This window comes from Lottia gigantea (genome assembly GCF_000327385.1).
Source record: "Lottia gigantea unplaced genomic scaffold LOTGIsca_115, whole genome shotgun sequence".
Taxonomy (NCBI): Eukaryota; Metazoa; Mollusca; class Gastropoda; family Lottiidae; genus Lottia; species Lottia gigantea.
In genome coordinates this window covers 692,303-715,233 of record NW_008707123.1, presented here as the reverse complement: position 1 = coordinate 715,233, position 22,931 = coordinate 692,303, and the positions used below count along the sequence as shown (strand labels likewise).

Genomic DNA, 22,931 nt, shown 5'->3' with positions numbered 1-22,931 from the left:
GTTCTCAAAGAAAAGTTTTTATACACAGGGGTTTTATTTTCGGCACCTTTAATTAACAAATTAACGCATCAGATGCAGTGAAGTGGTAAGGCACCTTTAATTAACAAATTAACGCATCAGATGCAGTGAAGTGGTAAGGCACCTTTAATTAACTAGCGGCTTACTTTCTTAGATAAGAGTTTAAAAGAATAAGCTAACAGGAAATTGGGTGGGAAATGAATTTAACAAAAAACTACCAGACATTCGTATTATTTATTTATTCACTAAAACAACATAATCATGACTAGAGCATGCAAGCCATGGAGTTCACCTCAATTTAATTTCTATTTATAGAATTAACCTACTGACGAAATCGACTCGCCCAAACTCACATTGTGGCGAATTGACCCGAACGTGTCCCGTAACGTCTCGTCTATCCAATATGGCGGCTTAGAAGACATTGTGTGAAATTACTTGACGTTTTTCGGAGTTTCCACTCCGATTACTGAATCTTTTTATTTACCTTTATGTGAAGTTTAGTCCCAAGGTCGAACCGAGGGATTCTGTTAAATTTGGAAGTGCTAGGTTCACGGATCAAGCTACGAGGGCGTCCTTTGATGGATAACTATGCTCAAACTCAATGCAGGCTGTCCGACGTTATTCCTTGCTTTGCCTATGCGGAATAGTCATTCTCTCAGGGTATTTGGTGGTCAATAAAATTCAAAATGGACAGCGTTTGTTCCCATCTAAGACGTTCCAGTCTTTTGCAGACGGAGCAGACTTCAGCTTTAGTCAAGACTTCCATATTTCAACGAAATTCAGACGCTCGCTTCCGTCACAAACTTATCAACAAAGATGTCGAATGTCTAACTGCTTCGACTTCTCCTTGTGTAAAAATGGATTTAGAGTCTATGTGTACCCGCGTAATCCACAGGACTTGCTGTCGGAAAGTTACACGAAAATCCTCACAGCCATTGAACAGACCCGGTTCTACACGACGGACCCTAAACAAGCGTGTTTATTTATCCCATCAGTCGATACATTAGATCGTGATAAATTAAGTCAGAATTTCTTTCCTGATGTTCAAAATAGATTAGAAAGTTTACCATATTGGAATAATGGAAGGAATCATATTATATTCAACCTCTATTCTGGAACTTGGCCGGACTATAGTGAGCATTTAGGCTTCGATATTGGAGAAGCCATTTTAGCTAAGGCCAGTTTCTCCATTCATAAGTTCCGAGATGGATTCGATATTTCCTTTCCGTTATTCGCCAACGAGTTACCGATGCGAGGGGGCGATCGTGGATATCTACATTTGTCGTCTAACAACATACCTTCTCCTCGAGAGTTTTTACTGGCGTTTAAAGGAAAGCGATATTTAACAGGAATTGGATCAGAGACTCGGAACTCACTGTATCATATTCACAATGGAAAAGACATAGTGTTATTGACTACGTGTCGTCATGGTAAAAATTGGGAGAAGAAAAAGGATAAGAGATGTAATGCTGATATGTCAGAATATGACAAGTAAGTCAATCAATTTCTTTATAAAAATTACAGTGATTCAAAACCAGGCTGCGTATTCTCGAAATGATCTTAACTCTATGATGGCGTAGGGTATTCATTTCTAACACTGTTAGCATATCTAGAGTTTAGATCGTCTCCAGAATGTAGCCTTTTACTTTTTTGGTAATTGGTAATTTCTACTATTATTTGATATCATTCTGATTTCCTTTCCTGTGTCTGCTTCTATTAACGGAATAACTCATGAAAATTTTGACCATTCATTTGGTATCTTATGAAAATTAAAAGGGTTCAAATCAGTTTCTAGCTTTAAGAGGGATTATTACAAGTTTTCTCAACAGTTAATGTGTATTAGGGACACTGATAGCATCAATTTAATTTCAGTCAGATGTCAGAAACTAAGAGTTTTATGGCATTACAATCTCAAAAGTACTGAAATATTATAAGCAGCTTTTGCGATATGATGTCAAAAACGTATGACAATTTCTAGCTTCAGTCTGACACGACTGGCAAATACACCCTAAGAAATCAATAATAAACACAAAACTAGAGATGGTCTTACGTTTGATCAACCATTGATTAAAAATAAATAAATTTATGAAAACCTGTTTACCCAAGTTTTCAAAGTTATTTTTAATTTGATAAAGAAGGGTCCATTGAACTCTTTTAAAGATGATCAATAATGTCCAAAGGGCTTGTTATTATAAACATCAAAACTTGATAAGATCATGTAAACAACTTTATGATTTTTGATTGGTCAAGATAATCTATTTAAGCAGGATTAAGTGGTTAATCCTCTAGAAATTAATTAAGAAAGCATGTTATCTTATCAAGATTAAGATTGTCATATCTATATTAATTCAAAGAATTTGATTGGACAATATAAGTTTCTGTAGTAACCAATCAAATAACTGTAATTTATTAAGTTAGGGATTAGGGAGTGAGAAATGACGCTGGGCTGACTCTCAAGAGCACTGGCACAGGCATCATTAGCAGTGTATCTAAAAAAGAAAATAATCCAGGTTTTTGAGTGATATTTTAACATCTTCAGCTAATCCTAATCTTCAGCTAATAGATGCTCTTTTAGCTTGAGTTATAAATATGTTTGAAAATTGTTCTTCTATGTTAAAACAGAGATATTTTGTTAAGTTTTAAAAGGTGAAGAAGATCTTGGGTGTAAATTATAGAGAATACAGTTAGATTTTTAATGAAATATAGAGTGTAGTTTTATAAATGGAAAGATGATAAATTTTTGATGATGTTGTCTGTTATTTCCAGTTTAAAAACATTCTCTAAATGTCTGGTTGGTGAGGAAAGCCGTTTGTCTTAGCTTGATTAAATTTACTCAAAACCAATTCTTATAATGGTATGAGGTGTTCTGAAAAAGGCGCATTCCCTGCTGAATTTATTCGTGTTCTGTGTTTTGTATTGTACTGGTATAATCAATTGCTAAATATGCCTCTTAAGGACGTACTTTTCCATTCTAAAAGCATCTATAGGGAAATTATTTCAGTTAGTAAAAATTTAAGGGTGTGGCTATTCGCACCGCAACGGTACAAAAATGTACATTAAAAATCATGGCCATCCCTATCTATCCCTAACTGCCCAAACAATACTCTCTCAATAGATGTTAAGCCTGCATATCCATCTTGACAATAAAAATGGCTTCACGTTTTAAAAAAAAAAACCCAAAACTAACGCGCATATTGTGTGTTATCTTATCCGTACTGTTGTTAGCCGTCATAGAGAACACGCATCGTGATAGTGCAAATAGCCAGTGCGAAAGTTTAATTGAGGAAATATCGAAAACCTAAATATTTTTAGAAGAAACCATTTTACTCAAATTTCTCTGTATATGAAAGACTCGCTGACATGTGGTAGACGTCTGCTCCAAGTTATGACATCATCAATACATGTGTTTTTTATCATCATTTTCTGCTGTGACATCAGATTAAGTATTTATTGTTCCGTTATATTGTTTCAGAATTCTTAAGAAATGATAAAATTTATTCTTGGTAGGTATACTGAATTCTGGATCAATTCTTCTGTCCATTTTTCTGTAAAAAGGAGAGAGGTTTTAGGCCAGTTCAAATATTTTAGTGTTCATTGCATATTGATTTGTCAGTTAGTACTGTATCTCAATTGGTTTAAGGTTTTCTTTTATATGCTTCCAAGTCATAAAAGGGATTATAAAGAGGTTTTCTAAACTTATGTGTTTTGTTGACACTGATATCATCAATTTACACCATTGAAATTTTCCATCAGACCTGCGTCTGTGGTTCCTGCAATTACACCAAAACTAAGCATTTATGATGTCACTATCACCAAATTTGCTTGTATTATAAAAGGTCCATTATAAATATAAAACATGTGAGATGGTCTAGTTTGTTAGAGGATGTTGTAAATCTAACCTAATGTTTGAAAATCGAGTTCTGCTAGTGAAACCTGACTGACTATCTAACATTGTGTTAATAACAAACCTGTTAAACATATATTTCCCTGATTAAACCAGCATTAACAAACATTATTCATATTATCAGAGACAATTTATAGTTTGAAATATTCATGAAGAAAATGGCAGGTGTAATATTAATATTGATTTGATATTTAGAAAAGGAATTATATAAGTTAATTATTATAATTAATTGAAGATTCATAGCTTCAGACTGTTTGGTTTTCTTTCTGTTATGCAAGCGAGTTGGGTACCGGTACGGATAATCCAGGAAAGATCAATACCAAGAAGGTTTGGCCAATGGACAAGGATCCTTAACTGTGAACCTAAGTTGTTATCCTTGTAAAATATAGTTGTTTCTTTTTTTTCTTTCTTTCTTTTGAATTATGTAAATCCGAGCTCTGTCAGACATGATCGGCAAATTCATTGAAATCACCAGCCACTGGGGATGAGCTGTATCTTCTCTCTGAATATTCAACTAACAGACAGACTCTCTATCTATTTGTAGGCTAATTTTAAAAGGTCAAAATACAATATATGCAATTATTCTCATGAATTCCAGACCACTGTAGACATAATATGATAAATGATTCACTTTCTACCAGTTATATAGGGCATTGGGGTGATGTAGTCATTTTTAAATCAGAAATACATCTATTTGTCTTGTCTTATTGTTGCTACGTAAAGCTAATGAGTAATTTCTCTAAAATTGATGATGTCACAAGAAACTAATGATGTCATCGTTTGCCACAACAATAATGATGATGTCACAAGTTTTGAGTTGGTGGTGGTGTTATCTATGTAAACCCTGATGTCTTATTGCCTTGAACACATTGAGCTCAATTGAGCTTTGTCCAAATCATTAGCTCCTTTAAGCACATTGGCAGGTATGGCGAGCTAAGCAGGGCATAATTAATCATTCTTCTGATACACCTAAGAATTGGGATTGTCAACTGGGCATCTTTTTAAGAGACTCTACATTGCCATAGCTCATAATATTGAATGATTGGTATTTGAGTAGTATTTTGGTTTGTCGACTCAGCATTCCTTCAGAGAGTCCACATTGCTAATATTGACACTTCAGTATGGTACTATATGAGGTGATTGGTGGGTGTCCTAATTGCGGAAGATGTCAAAGTAACCTAGGAAGTGTCATGTATAGATGTAATCTAGCTACACTCTATATTTACAGAATAATATATATAATAGCAGGTGTTGTTTATTACACATTCCAGTAAGCATAGTCTTAGTTAAATATATTACTCATCAGATTATCTTTCTGCCTTGTTTCTCATATTTTCAATGTGTGACTGGCTTTGTAAATAATACACACTATAAGGTGAATGTCCTGTAAAATCTGTCTGAATAAAAGATGAGAAAAACACTGATCATTTCACTTCAACCTATGCTTTCTTAATTTCAATTGTAGCCCGTCACACTGAGCTGATACAGCGGTGGAAAAATTAGCTCAGAGTGTGTTGAGGTCTATTTAGAGTGCCCACATAGCTAATAATGATGAAGATATGTTAAATGTTAATGCACTAAGAAGTCTAGGCACGTCCTAAGTTTTTAAGTTTAAAGACGGTTAAGCTTTCAGAGCGTTCACATAGCTAGATATGTTAAATACAGTTAGGGTACTAAGAAGTCTGGGCGCGTCTGGAGTGAAGTTTTCAAGTTTGAAAAAAGGTAGTATATAATGATAGGTTATAGTTGAAACAGATAATGCTAAAAACATTCAGTAATTATAGATAGAGAAGTAGAAAACCAGGATTTATAAAGTTGAATGGCACTTTTATACAAACATCTCTTAGGTTAAAAATATCATTAGTTAAATTACTTAAAGATTCTGTGCCACTTGCATATATATTTTAACTGAGTGAGAGTTAAGTTGCTTAAAGGTGTTCTACCTCTTATTTTTTAAGAGTGTGGGTCGTGGGAGTTACATTTCTTAAAGATTCTGTACCACTTTTTTATTTTAAGCGAGTGGGAGATTTAAAGATGCTATATTATAAGGGAGAAAAAGTAACATTAAGAGGCAATGCCACTTTCATATTATAAGGGTGTGGGAGATTTAAAGATGCTATACCTCTTTTATATTATAAGGGAGAAGAAGTAACATATTTTAAGGGTGTGGGAGTTGGATTTCATCAAGGGACTGTTCCAGCACTCTTTTATTTTCTAAGGGAGAAGTTGCTGTCCTAACAAAATTGTCCTCATTGCACACTCAGTAGTATACCACAGACGCACGAATCTCCCCTTGTTCATTAGTCAAATCAGGAGAAAAAAAGTAGGACATAAAATCTCATTTCATTTTCATATTCATTTGTCTGTTAATTGCGTCTTTTTGATGAGAAAAAATGGCTAATTTAGAACCAAATTAGTCTTTTCATTGAATCTATTCAGAGTTCAGTTAATTTCCCTGAGGACTGAGAGCTTTTATCATTCTCTCACCTGTCAATCATTATTTATACTGATTAATGATTGGTTAATAATAGCCTGTCTCAGTATGCTGATCTGATTGGATAATAATTTGAAAACTCGTCATTTGATTGGTAGTTGGTGAGTTTGGTATTGATTTTTAAATGATAGTGATTAAAATCACTTGAGCTTTGTTAATCTAGCAACTTTTTTATGAATAGAAGAGGGGGGGAGACATGGGTATGTTTAATGGTTAACTGTATATTTGAATCCAACTGTCTGACTGTCGTTGTGCGCTATGGGTTCGATTCTTTTGTGGTGATGCGGTAAGCTGGTGATTTGAATTCAATATTCCATTGTAGACTCTATGTTAACTCTTAACTCTTAAGCCTTTTACAGCGCCCACATTAAAAACTTTTCCAGCACAGCATCTCCACAAAGTCAAGCTATTACAGACTTAATTCTTATACCTTGACCACAATAGTTATTGTTCTTGTATCACAGAAAGCAGCGATTTGATTGGATTGTTCTCATGGCTTATTGTGTTATAAACTTTCTTTCGTGGAATATGATTGGCTGTATTTACTGGTGTACAATCCAAAGAAATTGCTGCATTCTGCAATATAAGAAAGGTGGTTATTGTATTCAAGGTATAAGACAAACTTGACATTGTGAAGATGATTAGCGCTGTGGGTTTGAAACTCTACTAGTAACAATATGATACAATGTAATATTATAAAGTAATATATTGATAAGAGCTGTTATGATAATGGTATTTATTTTAAACTATTTTTATAGGTGTAGTAAGCCTGGTGTCATTGTTTACTGTGTTGTATCATTTTCCCTTGTACAGATCCAGTTACATTAAAGGGGTAGTCCTATATGTCTGGAGGGGGGGGGGGGGGGGGGATAATACTTTGGAAAGTCTAGTTACAGCCCATGCCTTTGGAAGTAGGCTCCAGTCATATTAAAATGAAATGAAAGGAGTTTTAGATCCTACTTTTCTGCACCTAATTAGGCTATTGAAGACAGCAACACCATGTAGTGTGGTAATTGAGCCAGGACAGCTGCATTAGCCAACCTTTTTATTATTCCCAATTGTTGATGGACTGAGCCACCGTGGCTCCTCCAGATGAATATATATCCTGTTCTAGCTCCTTTAAATAAAGGAAGGTGAAGATAGGGTATGATGACATCTCACTCCCTAGTGAGTCAATTTGTCCCGTCTGTTAGCTGATATAGGCTCTTATTACCTACTTACTTTTATAGACTTAGACCTTATTATTACCTGCTTGATAGGCCATAAATCATAAAGCAGGCAGGGGCATGTGAAAGGGCAGGTCCTAGGAGAGAGAGGTCAGGGCAGAGGAAAGTTTTGTTAGCTGGGTTAGTGTATACTTTACTAATAGAGGTGTGCAGGGAGTAAGAGAAAGGGCAGAACCTGAGGGAGAGGGGCTAATTTTGTGTCTGTGTGCTGTTAAATTTTGTGCCTGTTAAAGAAAGAACAGACAAATTGAAATGAAAATAGTAGATTTAAGCCACTGTCCTACAAAATTTCCCTTATTGCACATGTCTCATCATCATTTGCTCAATCAAAAATGAATACAACTTAAAACTGACTGAGATATTTGAATGGACTTGAAGTCTTATTATATATCTGGTGAAGATTAATGGTTATCGGAAGTGCATGATTGATAACTGATGTAAGAACCCATCAAGAAACAAGAGCTCTCTGTCTCATCCTTCCTTCCTATATTTTTATAACAATTCGAAAAACTTCATGATGCATATTCAAATTACAATGATTGGCAGTCAGCCAAACGTCTTTAATATATTATAACTAGTTTTATTAGACAATTATTTGATAGGATGGTCTCTAACTCTGGTGTTCATTCATTCATGAATATTAAAATACTCACAGTTTATCACTTAGATTTTCACGATATGGGAGACTTGAATAACTGCTTTGATAGTTTTCAATTCTTTACTTTAATTGCAGACAAACTACTCATTAGATATTCACTGATGATTGTAGTTAGCTAGAATTACGCAAATAATGGACAAGTATAAAACAACTAGCAATCTGCTTGGTTGATAAGAATTGAATGTCTCTAGAATGTTTTAAAGTTATATTTTTGTGAACAGGGCCCCTGAAAATTATTGCCCCCTTAACTAGAAATTTATTCATCTAAGTGGAAGTGTCTCTTTAAAGAAAAATATTTAAAATTTAAAAGTGAGTTATGGGTTTTGAATTATTTAAAATATGTCCCATATGAGATATACGTTTATAACACATTGTGTTACCAATATTTTCCCACTGAGCATTTTATTATCATTACTTTACAAATTACAGCTTTTAGTTCTGATCAGGGTTGTCGCTTCAGTTGTATTTGCCAGTCATGTTTGTTTGGGTTTATATGTTTGTTGAATTGCTAGCAAGCCAGCCCTCGGATTTTGGAATTGCATCGATTTACATCATTTCAATACACAATTAGCTCTTATCAGGGAAGTGTATTGTATTTGCCAGTCATGTCTGTTTGTATGATATGTTTCGTTGCATTGCGAGCAAGCATGTCCTCGTTTTTAATTTTGATAAGTGATACAGTCTGAAATAGAGCTTTTTCAGCTGGTGAAACAAATATTTAGATGGATCAACCACTTTTGAAGTGTAGATAGTTTTTCTAACCCGTCTAACTGACATCTGTCAACCATATCAAAGTAAGGCAAGAAAGAAAGCAAAGTTTATAAGGAAAGAGTCAATTTTATACCAACCCAAAAATATTTAATAATTAGATATTTCCTGTGTATATTTGTAAAAAGTTTCGATAATTTTTTTAATGGTACTTTCTTCATACATTCTGCTTGGAAAGCATGAATAGTTTTTCTAACTCTGTAAGTGACATCTATCAACCGTATCAGACCTAGGCAATGATTGAAGTAGAAGGTTTGATGTAAGGTAGATATATGTTAAAATGATTATAAAATCAACAGCTGTCGAAGGTTAAAAACGTTTTTTTTGTCTTTTGTTGTTCTGCATCATATACTCTGTAAAATAGAAAGAAATAATTATGTTAGCTTGAATTCATTAAAATTAAAATTTAAAGAAAGTAATCCACATAGAATCTATAGTAAATATGGCCTTGTTTTTCAATGCTTTAACTGTAGTCATACAGATAAGCTTGCTTGAAATTGAGCTTTCACAGCTTTCAAAACGAGCTCTTGCATCAAGCTTGTATCCATAAAATAAGCACCCCCAATTTAAAACAATTGTTGCTATAACAATGAATTGAATTAGATTGAGCTTTATACAAATGAAACTGAGCTTCAAATAGCTGATATTGAGCTCTATACAAATGAAACTGAGCTTCAAATAGCTGATATTGAGCTCCATACAAATGAAACTGAGCTTCAGATAGCTGATATTGAGCTCCATACAAATGAAACTGAGCGTCAGATAGCTGAAATTGAGCTCTATACAAATTCAAATCGAGCTCCATAAGCTTACTGCATTCAAGCTACAGATAGCTGAAATTGAGTGCAGGTAAATATTTATAAGGACTATCTCTATAACAATGGATTGCATTCTTGGGTGTTTGTGTAGTGTTATAATTTATGATAGCGTACTATATGAAATATGTTTGTTGTCTAAATACCTATCTATCTGTCTGTCTGTTGGTCGGTCGGGGCGGTTGGTTGGTCGGCTAGCTGGCGGGTGACAGCTAGACACTGAGTTCTACTTTAGAAAGGTTAGGCTGACAATTTCAGTGAAAATATAAGAGTTTTATATTTCATTATATATATATCTTATTATTGTGTATTTTTGTTTATAACCATATGGGAAATTACTAGTTGTTTCAAGCAGGTTTCTCCCAGAGTTAAGTCGTTCGGATAATCCCACTAACTCAAGCTTTATTAAAATTTACATCATTAAAATCAGAATTGATTCAGCTATTTAATGATACTTTTAGTTGAATTTTACCTTCACACATTTCTGAGAAAGGGCTGTTTTAAGCCTATTTTTTCACTTTTGATCTAATTTAAAGACATCATTGAGACTGTTCCTTTATTTTCATTAAATGATGTAATTTGCCATGCATTTGATGATTTCAAAACGAGGTATGAATAAGGTCTATTAGACACAGTTAATAATAGCTTGACATTATGAAGATGATTGAACATTTAAACCCAGTATTTACTACATACAGACGTCCAGACCTTCCTTGTTATAGACTAGATCTATTTGTGGTGACTTCCTCATTATTTCTAGGATTAACCAAGTCAAGTTTTTATATTATTTATATTTAGTTCCTTGTTGACCTGCCATGTCATCTTGTCTTTGATTTTCACAAATAGAATCAAAAAATAAAAAGAATATTTTAGTAGAATAAGAACTTAGATTCAAGGGGATCCAGGCCACGTATTATTCAAATGATCTCAGCGCTTGGATGTCCTAGAGTCTTAACTGTTAACACTGGTTCTAGGATATCCTAGCGCAAGGATCAATTGAGATACATGGCCAAGATAGGTAAAAAGTTTGGATTACAAGACATTTCAAAGGATAACAAAAAACACAAAAGAATATATTATAGTATTACACACTCCTTTAATAACGAAGTACATAATGTTTCAACACAATTTACACGTGTTGTCATCAGATGAAATGAAGTTATATGTGCTCTCTGACGTTCAAATGTTATGACAGTAAAAGATGTAAAATTGTAGGTTACAAGACAGTAAGAGATTTATGGTCTATTAGACTAGTGTAGTAGGTATTAACTATATGAATTGAGAATTGATAATATTTTTATACCACTAGACTGATATGAATAAGTTGTAATAACAGTTTTTATACCACTGAAACATGTGTTTTAAATATTGTCACGGTTGGAAATCATTTTGTATTCTTTTTCTACATATTTTATTCATTCATTTGGCATTTCATTCATTCTTCTATCAATATCTTATCTATATATCTAATTTATTCATTCATTCATTCTTCTATCAATATCTTATCTATATATCTAATTTATTCATTCATTCATTCTTCTATCAATATCTTATCTATATATCTAATTTATTCATTCATTCATTCTTCTATCAATATCTTATCTATATATCTAATTTATTCATTCATTCATTCCTTTAAGTTATTTTTGCAGTCAATTGTTTGAATAATTTGCATTTAGCAAAGTTTATTTATTTATTTATTTATTTATTTATTTATTTATTTATTTATTTATTTATTTATTTATTTATTTTTCTATTTATTTATTTATTTATTTATTTATTTATTTTATCTTTTATTTATTTATTTATTTATTTATTTATTTATTTATTTATTTATTTATTTATTTATTTATTTATTTTATTCAATATTGTTTATTTGTTTTATCTTTTCAGATATGACTATAAAAAGTTGTTGTATAATTCCACATTTTGTCTGGTACCCAGAGGCAGAAGATTGGGTTCGTTTAGGTAAGATGTCTTTTAAGGGGTGTCTGTGCTCGTTTTTACAGCCCCACCTCATTTTAACAGACCCAGTATCTCCATTTCTACAGGCTCCCTCCTCTCAGCCCTTTCTCACTCATAAATCATAACACATTGAACATACATGAATGTATCAAGTATATATTAGAAAGGGAAATAACTCTGAAACATTTGATATGAATGCACTAAGATTCAAACCCACCAATTATTTTTATTTCAGATTTTTAGAAGTGCTACAAGCGGCATGTATTCCAGTTTTACTGTCCAACGGTTGGCAATTACCATTCTCAGAAGTTATAGATTGGAACAAGGCTGGTGTTATAGGAGACGAGCGTCTGCTACTACAAATTCCATCTATCGTGCGTTCCTTGACTCAGTCGGAGATCCTGGCCTACCGTCAACAAACTCAGTTTATTTGGGAAACGTATTTGTCGTCTGTTGAAAAGATTGTCACCACAACATTAGAGGTAAGGTTCATTTTATTTTATGAAATTTCTAGTTTGAGATATCTTTGAAGGAATTATGCCATTTTCATACAGTTCTGGTACTTTTGAAGACTATTTTCAAATATATTCAAGACCCAAATCAACGTCCTTAGTCTTATACCTTGACTGGATATGATAGTCATATAAAACTAAAGTAATGAATACAGAAAACTAGGCTATATAGATCCTTGATAATTACACCAATTTTCTCACTGTTATTATTGACTAGGTAAACAAGACTACTGTCATCAGTTTCTTTGATCTCTTTGTAGTCACTAACTACCAGTTGTTTTCACGTCTTGACTAATATTCGTGAAAATATGTCAATTGACTTGAGAACTATAATTAAAATGATTGTTTATTTTGTGATGAGATTTTTTATTTGAAAGAAGCTAGACAAGATAATACTGGACATGAAATGAACTGCAGTTTGTTAAGTATAAGGCAATGAAATGGAGGTTTACATCCTACAGTTCTGTACTTTTAATAAGCCAATGAAATGGAGGTTTACATCTGTATCCTCTGTAACTTTTAATGAGCCAATGAAATTGAGTTTTTTATCCTAATCTTTGTTACTTTTAATGAGCCAATAAATGGAATTTTAATTTTACAGTTCTGTACTTAAAAATTAGCTAATGGATTGCCAGTTTAATCACCATATTTTCCTCATTGCCTACTGCTGTGCTGGCTGGTCTTCATTAGCCCAATATAACACTCCTTTTCATTTGGTCTAGATAATTTGAGATAGTTGAATGTAGGCTTTTAACTCTGTATATTATTTGATTGACAGTTTTATGAAAATAATAACTTAAATTTTACATGTTAAAATTTTATAAATATGTCAGATTTATTCAAAGCGTGACAAAATTTTTTGCTTGTGATGAAATGAAATAGTTTCTTAAATCACAAGTGACTGATAGCGAATAAAAATATGTTAAATTTAGAAGCATTTACTTATGATGTAGACGTTAGGAAACTCTTCACAAATAGAAATAGAAAAGTTATTAAGGTTTTGAGAAAAATGTGTAGTTGTTTAAGGTCTATGGACTGTTAAAAACCAAAAAAGAAAAAATGTCAATGCTGCTGAAATGGTAAAATTTGCTTCATTGCACACTGCATTGTGTTACGTTGTGAAAATAACCATCACTTCGATTTGTATTTAGCAAAACAATTGGCGTGCACGGAGTAGAATGTAATTTCATCTCGAGGATGGGCACCTTTAATATCATTAAAACATACAAGATATTGTTCGGAGGTTTATCTTTCACTCCCAATTTACTTTTTGATGTGAACAGTTTAACCTTTATTTTAAAGGTCAAAGGTGAAAGGTCAAGATTTTGAGTGACATGGAAGACCTTTTTAAAATATTTTACTTAATTGAATTAAAAACATGAGTTTGGGGGAACCATTATTTATTTAAAACTGATTTTAATTTAAAACATCTGTTCATCCGATAAAGAATACTGCCAAAGGGTTTGGCCAAGGACCTGGCCACGTATTCTCGAAACGATCTTATCGCTGGGATGTCCTTGGTTCTTATCTTCTAACGTTGATTCTAGGACATCCTAGCGGTAAAATCGTTGCGAGAATTTTTGAATGAATATTTCTTTTTTCAGATCATAAAAAGTCGAGTAAACCTTCATTTTAAAAGATCCAATATAATATGGAATGTAGAACCAGGCGCCATAGCAACACAGATGGATTTCTCTGACACTATCAACAACTTTCCATTTTATTACCAACAGCTAGGATCACGACCTCAACAGAAGTTTACTGCTGTTATATATGCAACTTCACCAATTCTCTTGGCATCGGCGCCATTGTTTAGAACTTTACGAAATGTGGCCAAATCTGAATTTGTAGTGAAGGTAAGGATGAATTTAATTTGCCCTAGACACCCAGGTCCCTACCTCATGGGCCACAAGATAGACTCCATCTTGCAAACTATAAACTCTATGTTTATACGCCCACATAGAATAATAATCCCACAGGGTAATGTGGAGGTATATTGCCGTCGCCTTCATCCATGAGTCTGTCAACAATTCTTGTGAACACAATAGATTTTAACTTTTAATATCTTAAACGTACAATACTAAGAAGTTTTGAAAACAGGATAGTAATTTATTCCCGAGCCTTCTGGTTTCTATCTGTTGATGATGTAAGATTATAAGAATTTAGTCTGAAATTTGACATATTGCATAATAGTTAAAGGGATTGTAAAGAGATTTTCTTAAATGTATCATGTGTGTCAGAGACACTGATAGCATCGCTTTACACCATTCTAATTTTCAATCAGATGTCTTGTGGTTCCTACAATTCCACTTAAAAGCATTTTATGGTGTCATTATCTCAAAGGTCCTTATCTAAGCAGCTTTTCAATAGTGACTAATAAACCCTTAGTTTTAGTGGAATTGCAGGAACCACAGACATCTGATTGAAAATTGGAATGGTAAAAATTGATGATATCAGTGTCCAAGATACACGTAAAAATTTAAGAAAAACCTCTTTACAATCCCTTTAAGTAGAATACTTGTTAAAAGTAGAGAGAAATGTTATGTTATCTATTGGCTACATTCTTGATATTTATTATGTAATATTTAATTATAACAGTATGTTATATTCTTATTATAATATTCACTTTCTAATATTCATATTGTTTCAATATATTCATCAGTTAAAGGGGAAGTGACAAGGTTTTCTCAAATTCGTATGTGTATCGGGGACACTGATAGCATCAATTTGCACCATCCAATTTTCAATCAGACATCTGTGGTTCCTGCAATTCCACTTTAACTAAAGTGTTTTATGACGTAACTTCAATCTTAATGCTTTTGTGATAGTGACAGACGTCTGATTGAAAATTGGAATCGTGCAACAGTGTCCCCATTACACATACAAAGAAAACTCAGGATAAAACGCTTAGTTTTAGTGGAATTGCAGGAATCACAGACATACAAATGGATTCTTTCATTGTCCCCAATACACGTTTTATTTTAATGCCTCAAATTCTAATGTACACATGTGTTAATACAATTGTTATTTCTTATAGATGATTGTACTGTGGCACTGTGATGTTCCCCCTCCCCCCTCACACAAGTGGCCCTCAGATTTGGGCGTACCTGTTCTTGTGAAAACCAGGAACATTAAGGTAAGAGTATAAATTCTCTCTCATTGCTCACTGCATGACGTTGTCCTCGTTAGTCCACGGATGCAGTAAATTCAATTCCCGTTTTTTCTGCTGCCCTGTTGATTATTTTGGTCTTTTTTTTTGCAGACTATCAGTGCTAGATTTTATCCATATAAGGAGATAGAGACAGACGCAGTTTGGAGTTTAGAGGAAGATTCTCTTCTAACAACAGACGAGGTGAAAATTTAGCTTCTTTTACTTTTTTTTTTTTTAAATTACCGGTACCCGTATTTTCCAAAACCTGTCCTAATCAAGTATTTTATTACTAAAATCTATATCATCTGTCTGGTAAATCAAGATCATGACTCCATTTTCTAAGGTGGCTAGAGTTTTCCTCATTATTCACTTCCTTGCCTTGCTCCTCTTCGTATGTTTGTACACCGGTATCGAATAGTAGGATGTAAAAACTCATTTTATTTCAGATTAATTTTGCGTTCAGTGTCTGGCAAGAGTTTCCAGTTCGTATCGTTGGATATCCTGCTCGTAATCATTATTGGGATGACGTTAAAGCTAGGTGGAGCTATACGTCCAAATGGTCCAACGAATATTCCATGGTTTTAACAGGTGCTGCAGTGTATCACAGGTAAGAACATCGAAGATTTCTTCCTCTCCAAATTCCTCACTTAATTATGACCAAAGGAAGACATGAAACACCATAGCCACTATAGTTGGATTTACCTGAGTTTTAAAGGGATTGTAAAAAGATTTTCTAGATTTCTTATGTTCTTATCATTAATTTACACCATTTCCAATTTTAATCAGACGTCTGTGATTCCTGCAATTCCACTAAAACTAAGCGTTTCTTTTACGTTACTATTGTAGAGATCTTTATGTATTATTAGCAGCTTTTGTGATAGTGTCGAAAGGCTTAGTTTTAGTGGAATTACAGGAATCACAGACGTCTGGTTAAAAATTGGAATTGTAAAAATCAATGCTATCAGTGTCCCTAATTTTAGATTTTAGAAAGCCTCTTTATAATCCCTTTAAGAAGGTATAAAAGAGTCTTGAGTTCTATGTTGAATATTTCTATGTGCCTCAAACGAAGGTATAATTTTGAAAAGTTAAAAGCTAGAGAGAATTTATTTGAAAATAAAAACAGTAGAGAGTTGTTGACTGAAAACATGAAGACAGACATTTGAGGAATGTTTCTTGATGTCTCAAGAGCTTTAAAGTGATTATATCCGTTGTTTTACATTACAACTTCATTACCAGACTCTTAATAATTATTTAATTTTATTGGATTAATATAGAAACTAATTTAAAATGATATCTTTAAATAAACTAATTGAAGTTTCTTCCAAACCAGATGTAGTTAACAGAAACATATTTATAGATGATTAATTGTATAGTTCAGATGCAGAAAAACTTGTGAATTTAATTTGTTGGCAATTGACTCCATGGTTCTGCAGAGCTAGCTAGTTTAATAATGCTTGAGCAATCCAGAGCAAGCTAGTTTAATGTGTCAACCTTTATATGTGTCAACACTGCAGAGTTAAACAGTTAAATGTGTCAACTCTGCAGAGAGAGTCTTTATAATATCTTTCAACACTGCAGAGTTGACCAGTTTAATATTTGACAACACCACAGAGCTAGCCAGATTAATATGTGTCAACACTGCAGAGTTGACCAGTTTACTGTGTGTTTAGGCACTTTGGTTTTGGCAGAGCCAGAGACATAAATCAAATCCTGTGGATACTGCAGAAGTAACTTCTTTAATATGTGTCCACACTGCAGAGCTAGCCACCTTAATATGTTTGGGCACTTGACACCATGTGGTTCTAATTTGTCCCAACTATTTCATGTCATCTGATAATTTAAACCAGGTGACTTCTTAATACCACAACTAACAACAAGTGACTCTCTGTCTGTGTGAGTTTTGGGTTCTTTGTTTTGTCTACCACCAATATATATATAACACATTTGGTTTGGATGTCGGCAAAGAAACAAAGGAATACCTTTTCATTCTTTAAAATTAATCCTTTCAACCTAGAAGCCAATTTACCAGTCATTTATTCTGTCAACCCAGCTGTAAATGGGTACTGAAAATCCAGGGTAGGATCAATGCCTAGAGGTTTGGCCAATGATAGAATCCTTGTAAAAATTAGTTGTTTCTTTCTTTTTTTTTGAATCCATAAATTGTTCTCTTCTGAACCGTGATCTAACAAATGTTTTATTATTTTCAGGTACTATCATTATCTCTACACCAATCATCTTCCAGCTGATGTCCTCGATACTGTCGACCAATCAAACAACTGCCATGACATCCTCTTTAACTTCCTAGTCAGTCATGTGACCAAACGTTCTCCAATCAAAGTCACACAACGAAAAAACTGTGAAGAATCGGGACTAGTGAATACTAATACAAACTATAATTCCAGTAAATCGTCGCTATGGTTACAACAGCATAATTTTTCCCAGAGAGAACTGTGTATGAATACGTTTACGGAACATTTTGGCGGAATGCCACTCATCCGTTCTCAAGTCAGATTGGACCCTCTGTTATTTAAAGATCCTGTTTCCAACATGCGGAAAAAATATCGGCAGATTGAAACAGTTTGATACTAGGCTATATTTAGTTTGAATCATTTGCATATTTAGTGAAGAGTTACCTTTCCTTGATTGAAGGTTGTACGATTGAATGCTATTTCACGGAATGGAAAATCTGAATTTCATTCTAGAATCCTTTGATTACTTTGGACTTCGATCAAAATTCTTCATCAAAACTTATTTTCTCATATAAGGTTGTGTAGTCTAGATGACACTTTTATAGAAATATGTCATTCAGATCGTCTTGATTTATCAAGAGTTGTCAAGAGTCCAGCCCTTGATCAACGGGTTGCAATGTCAAGCTATTATGAACTTCATCTTATACCTTGCCTGCAATAGCCTCCCTTTTATATCACTTATATGTAAATGAAATGATTTTGATTGGATTGTTCGTTAACAAATACAGCCAATCAGCGGCCTTGGCAGAAAGTCTAGACAAAATTCCATAATGTTTACAGTCTTTATATCAAGGACTCTGATTGGCTGTATTAGCATACAATCCAATCAAATTGCTGCATTGCTGATAACAGAATGATGTTTATTGCAGTCAAGGTATAAGACAGTTTGTAATAGCTAGACTATTATGAAGTTGATATGAATTGTAAATAATATTTTGTACAGATTTTAATATGATCACAATTTATAACAGAAATCAAACTTAATAGTAATAATTTTTAATTGCCATAATCAAACAGCCATATTCCTTTCTGATTACGATACAGATTCAAAATTATTTGTTTCCTTCTTATTCTGTGGGTAGATTTTGTTCCTCAATTACTCAACACATTGAATGCATGAAGAAACCCCCATGAAACAAATGAAACAAAATATCTAGAATAAGTGTGATAACACACTGAATAAGTGGAATAACACACTATGTAGAAATTTTGAATGAGTGAATTAACTCACATGAAATAAATGAAACAAAATTATTGAATGAATTCACTCAATTGTTTCAATTACAGTGGTGTCATTTACAGTGTAGTAAACTCTTTATTTATCTAATGGAAGACAAACTCAACATTGAATTTCCATTTTGATAAATGATACAGATAGATTAAAGTGAAAAGTTTTACCTTTTATTTGAAATATTCCTAATTATTCATGTTGTTGAGAAATTATAATGAAGATGAACCTTGGGGATCCTAGACACGCACATGCAAAGCACATGCCAGTTGCTGCTTATCATAAGCGACTCTTGAATCAAGCAAACAGTTGCTTAAACAAATAAATGTATTAGATATTGATGCACATGCTTGGAATATCCCAAACATTAACAGGACAGTCCACTATATTTTGAGGTAGAATTATAGTAATTGGTATTGTGTTGATTGCTACTTACACAACCTTAAAATAAAGTGGATTAGTCCATATTATTTGGAGGTAGAATAAATAGTAATTGAAACTATAATCAAGACTTATATAGTGTTGATTGCTACTTACACTACCTTGAAATAAAGTGGACTATTCTGGTTTATGTTTGGAATCATCCCAGCATGTGCATATACATCTTTGTATGACAACAGTTTAAATGAAACAGTGCGTGCGTGCATGCTGTTTTGGAATCCCGTTTTTTAAAGTGCTACAAATGTACAATTTTTTTTATACTTTTTGAAACTATTATTGTATAAACTCATTGATTTTTTGAAATGATATTTTTATGTATATATCTATATATATATAATCAGCTAGTCCATGTCTCTTAGCAACCGCGTAGGCTTTAATTTATCATATTTATACACTTAATATCTAGTGGAAGAATGAATGAAAGAAAGGAGAATGAATGAATGAATGAATCATTAAGGCAAAATCTAATCTGTTTTTAGAGAAATGTTGTTTTTTGTTGTCTTTTGGGGAGGGATGTAGTTCAGTTATTTAGAGTGTCTAGAATATTATGATGTCATTATTAAGCTCTGTGTTTACTCTATGTATGAATATGCTTTGTTGTTTTCTACAGAATAAGTTATATTTTATCTAAAGGTAACTAAAGGCAAGATGTAAAATTGCGTAAAATTTACAAAGCAAAATGAAAAAACGGAAAATGGAACAGCACAGAATAAGTTATTATTTCATGGTTTCCTGTCTTGTAATTTAAAAAAAACAGTTATAAATTGTTTAATTGTCAAATATAGTTATCTATCATTATAGTTGTTAGAGATTATATACTGTATAATTGCAAATATAACGCTCATCAAAATATAACTTATGTAGATCATTACTTATTCCTAATTAGAATATTAATTATATGCAAAATGAAAGACATATTTCATTAACTTATTTACTTTACTACAATTCCATTTTGTCAATTAGGCTGAGCAGAAACACATAGTGATCCTTGACGCTTGTGATGGCCAACTTCCATGACACAGAAACCTAGTAAATCAGTTGAAATTCTTCTTTTTTGGTGTGAAGACTTTTCAGATATTAGATCTGTCATGAGGACGAATGGGTTTTGAAATAAGGGACAAATTCCCCACAACAATTGTATTTGTAAAGTAACTTTGTAGTTGTTTGTATTAGCAAAGAAAGATAACTCTTTGTACAGGTTTATGAAACATGCCTCAAATGGTTGTAGAATAATATGTGTTGTGTTGTGCTTAAACCAAGCTTAAATCAAGCTTAAGCCGAGCTTAAACCTAATATATTGAGCTCTATGTATAGTGATATTAAGCAAGACATATTGTCTCCCCTTTTTAGTCTTTTAATAAGTAATATCGTATGTTAATGATGACTTGTAGATAACTTACCATCTTCACAATTACAAACTTGATTCTTATACCTTGACTACAAAAGCCACCTTTCTTTTATCATTGAAGTTTGTAATTGCAGCGATTTGATTGGATCTTGTGCTACCAAATACAGCCAATCTTAGTCTGAGTCTGTAATCCATAAGCCATAATGTTGAAAGTCTTGATGTTGAGGGTTTTCATTGGCTGTATTCACTAGCGTACAATCCAATCAAATTGCTGCATTCCGTGATACAGAAAGATGGCTATTGCAGTCAAGGTATAAGACAAAGCTTGTAATAGCTTGACATTGTGAAGATGAGCCTCCTGAGAATACCTAATTTATAACTTTATTTAGCTCTTAAAGCCAAAGCTTATTCTAATTAGCAATTAGCTAAAATTGATGGACCAAAATTAGCTCTGAAATCCATGTATTTTGTAAACCACTTAAAGATAGGTTGCCTTATTTTTTTCATCAATGAAAATAAGGGAACCCATCTTTAATAGAAGATTTTTTGCTTTGTAATATATTTGCTTGCTGTAGAGTGTTAGGCCTTATTTGTATATTTTGAGGAAATAATCAAAGTTCTTATTTCACAAAGTCGTTTTGTCAAAATTTTATTTTTTAATATGTCATTCATTGATTGTCCTACCATAATAAATTGTCATAGTTTTAATATATGAATGGATCTGAACTTAGATTTATAAAGAATTAAGTAAGATTTCAGTTTAGAGATAAATGTAATAGAAATTTGTAATTGTAAGTGTTTTGTGTCAGTGTTTCTTATCATCTTATATATAATATATAGAGAATCTTTGACGAGTTCTTATGTAATATTAAATTTATGAAATGTGTTGCCAGATTTGATATTACACTAGCCTCTCTTTAATTATGATCTGTATTCATTGTGTTTTTCTATGATCATCCTTGATTACACTATAGTGATTAGTAGTTGTATATTGGTTGTGAATAATGAAAGTGGTCATGAGTTTGAAACGCAATTTTTATGTAACTGAGTTGTGACCACTTTCATAATGCAATCATACACAACTGGTAATCACTATGGTCGTCACATATTCCTAACGTACCCTCTCACCATAGCAATTACCAGTTGTATATGGTTGTTAATAATGAAAATGACCATGAGTCCAGAACACAACACACAACTCAGTTACATGAGAGTTGCCTTGATACATATGTTATGAGACTATCAGCTAGTTTGATTAAGGGTTAAGTTCAGTTATGAAATTAAGTGATGAGATCATCAACTGGTAGGATCAAGGGTTTTATCATGTAGACTCCACTATCCTTTATTGTTTTATATCAGCTTTTATTTTAATATAGCCACTTCAGTTAGGGTCTTAAGACTGGCCTCTTTTGTCAAAATAACTTTTTAATTTGACAAACGTTTAAGATGGCTGTTGTTAGACCCTAACTGAAGTGGCTATATTAAATATAAAAGTTAATAAACAATAGAAGGAATTAGACTGTGGTATATCATGGTCTCTGTGTATCATATATCTATATTATAACAGTATAAGATGTATGAAATTTTTAAACTATATTGTAATGAAGCTTGTATTATATTTATAATAAATACAATTCTATACCGAGTATTACTTACTCCAGCTCCTGCTCCCGCTCCCAGGTAGTATTACTTACTCCCGGGTAGTATTACTTACTCCCGCTCCTGCTCCCGGGTAGTATTACTTACTTCCGCTCCCAGGTAGTATTACTTACTCCCACAAAGTATTATTTAATGATAGTAATGATAATCATTTCTTTTCAGGGTTACAAATTAATAGTAGCTAATGAAGCTTCCATCATCCTGATCCTTTAGTCAGCCCTAGACTCAGGTAAATAATGTGGTGGTTATCTAAATTAGGGCAGGGTCTATTGTGGGTGTGGGGTAGGGATTGCCAACTTGTAATCTTCTCCACTGTGTCATAACTTTCTAAGTCCACAGCAAGAAAGACGAGACACTTTATCATTAACGTTATGAGGTGCAGCTCAATACGATTGAAGGGAGATAACTACTGTTTTTGTTGTTCAACTAATCAGACCACAATTACATACTATTATTTCATCATGTGCCCTGTATTGAATTCTTTCAGACTATCCT

General features: G+C 33.0%; 1 protein-coding gene across 1 annotated transcript; it reads left to right on the top strand.

The window, feature by feature from the left end:
* Positions 1 to 464: 464 nt before the first annotated feature.
* On the top strand, positions 465 to 18,085 carry LOTGIDRAFT_199269 (hypothetical protein; the record flags this gene model as incomplete). The annotated part of the gene is made up of 8 exons (XM_009047701.1): positions 465 to 1,509; positions 11,777 to 11,851; positions 12,084 to 12,330; positions 13,965 to 14,216; positions 15,398 to 15,496; positions 15,623 to 15,712; positions 15,958 to 16,118; positions 17,719 to 18,085. Coding segments are annotated over exons 1-8 (2,181 nt in total), but the record flags the coding sequence as incomplete, so codon positions are not given.
* Between the last annotated feature and the right edge of the window lie 4,846 nt (positions 18,086 to 22,931).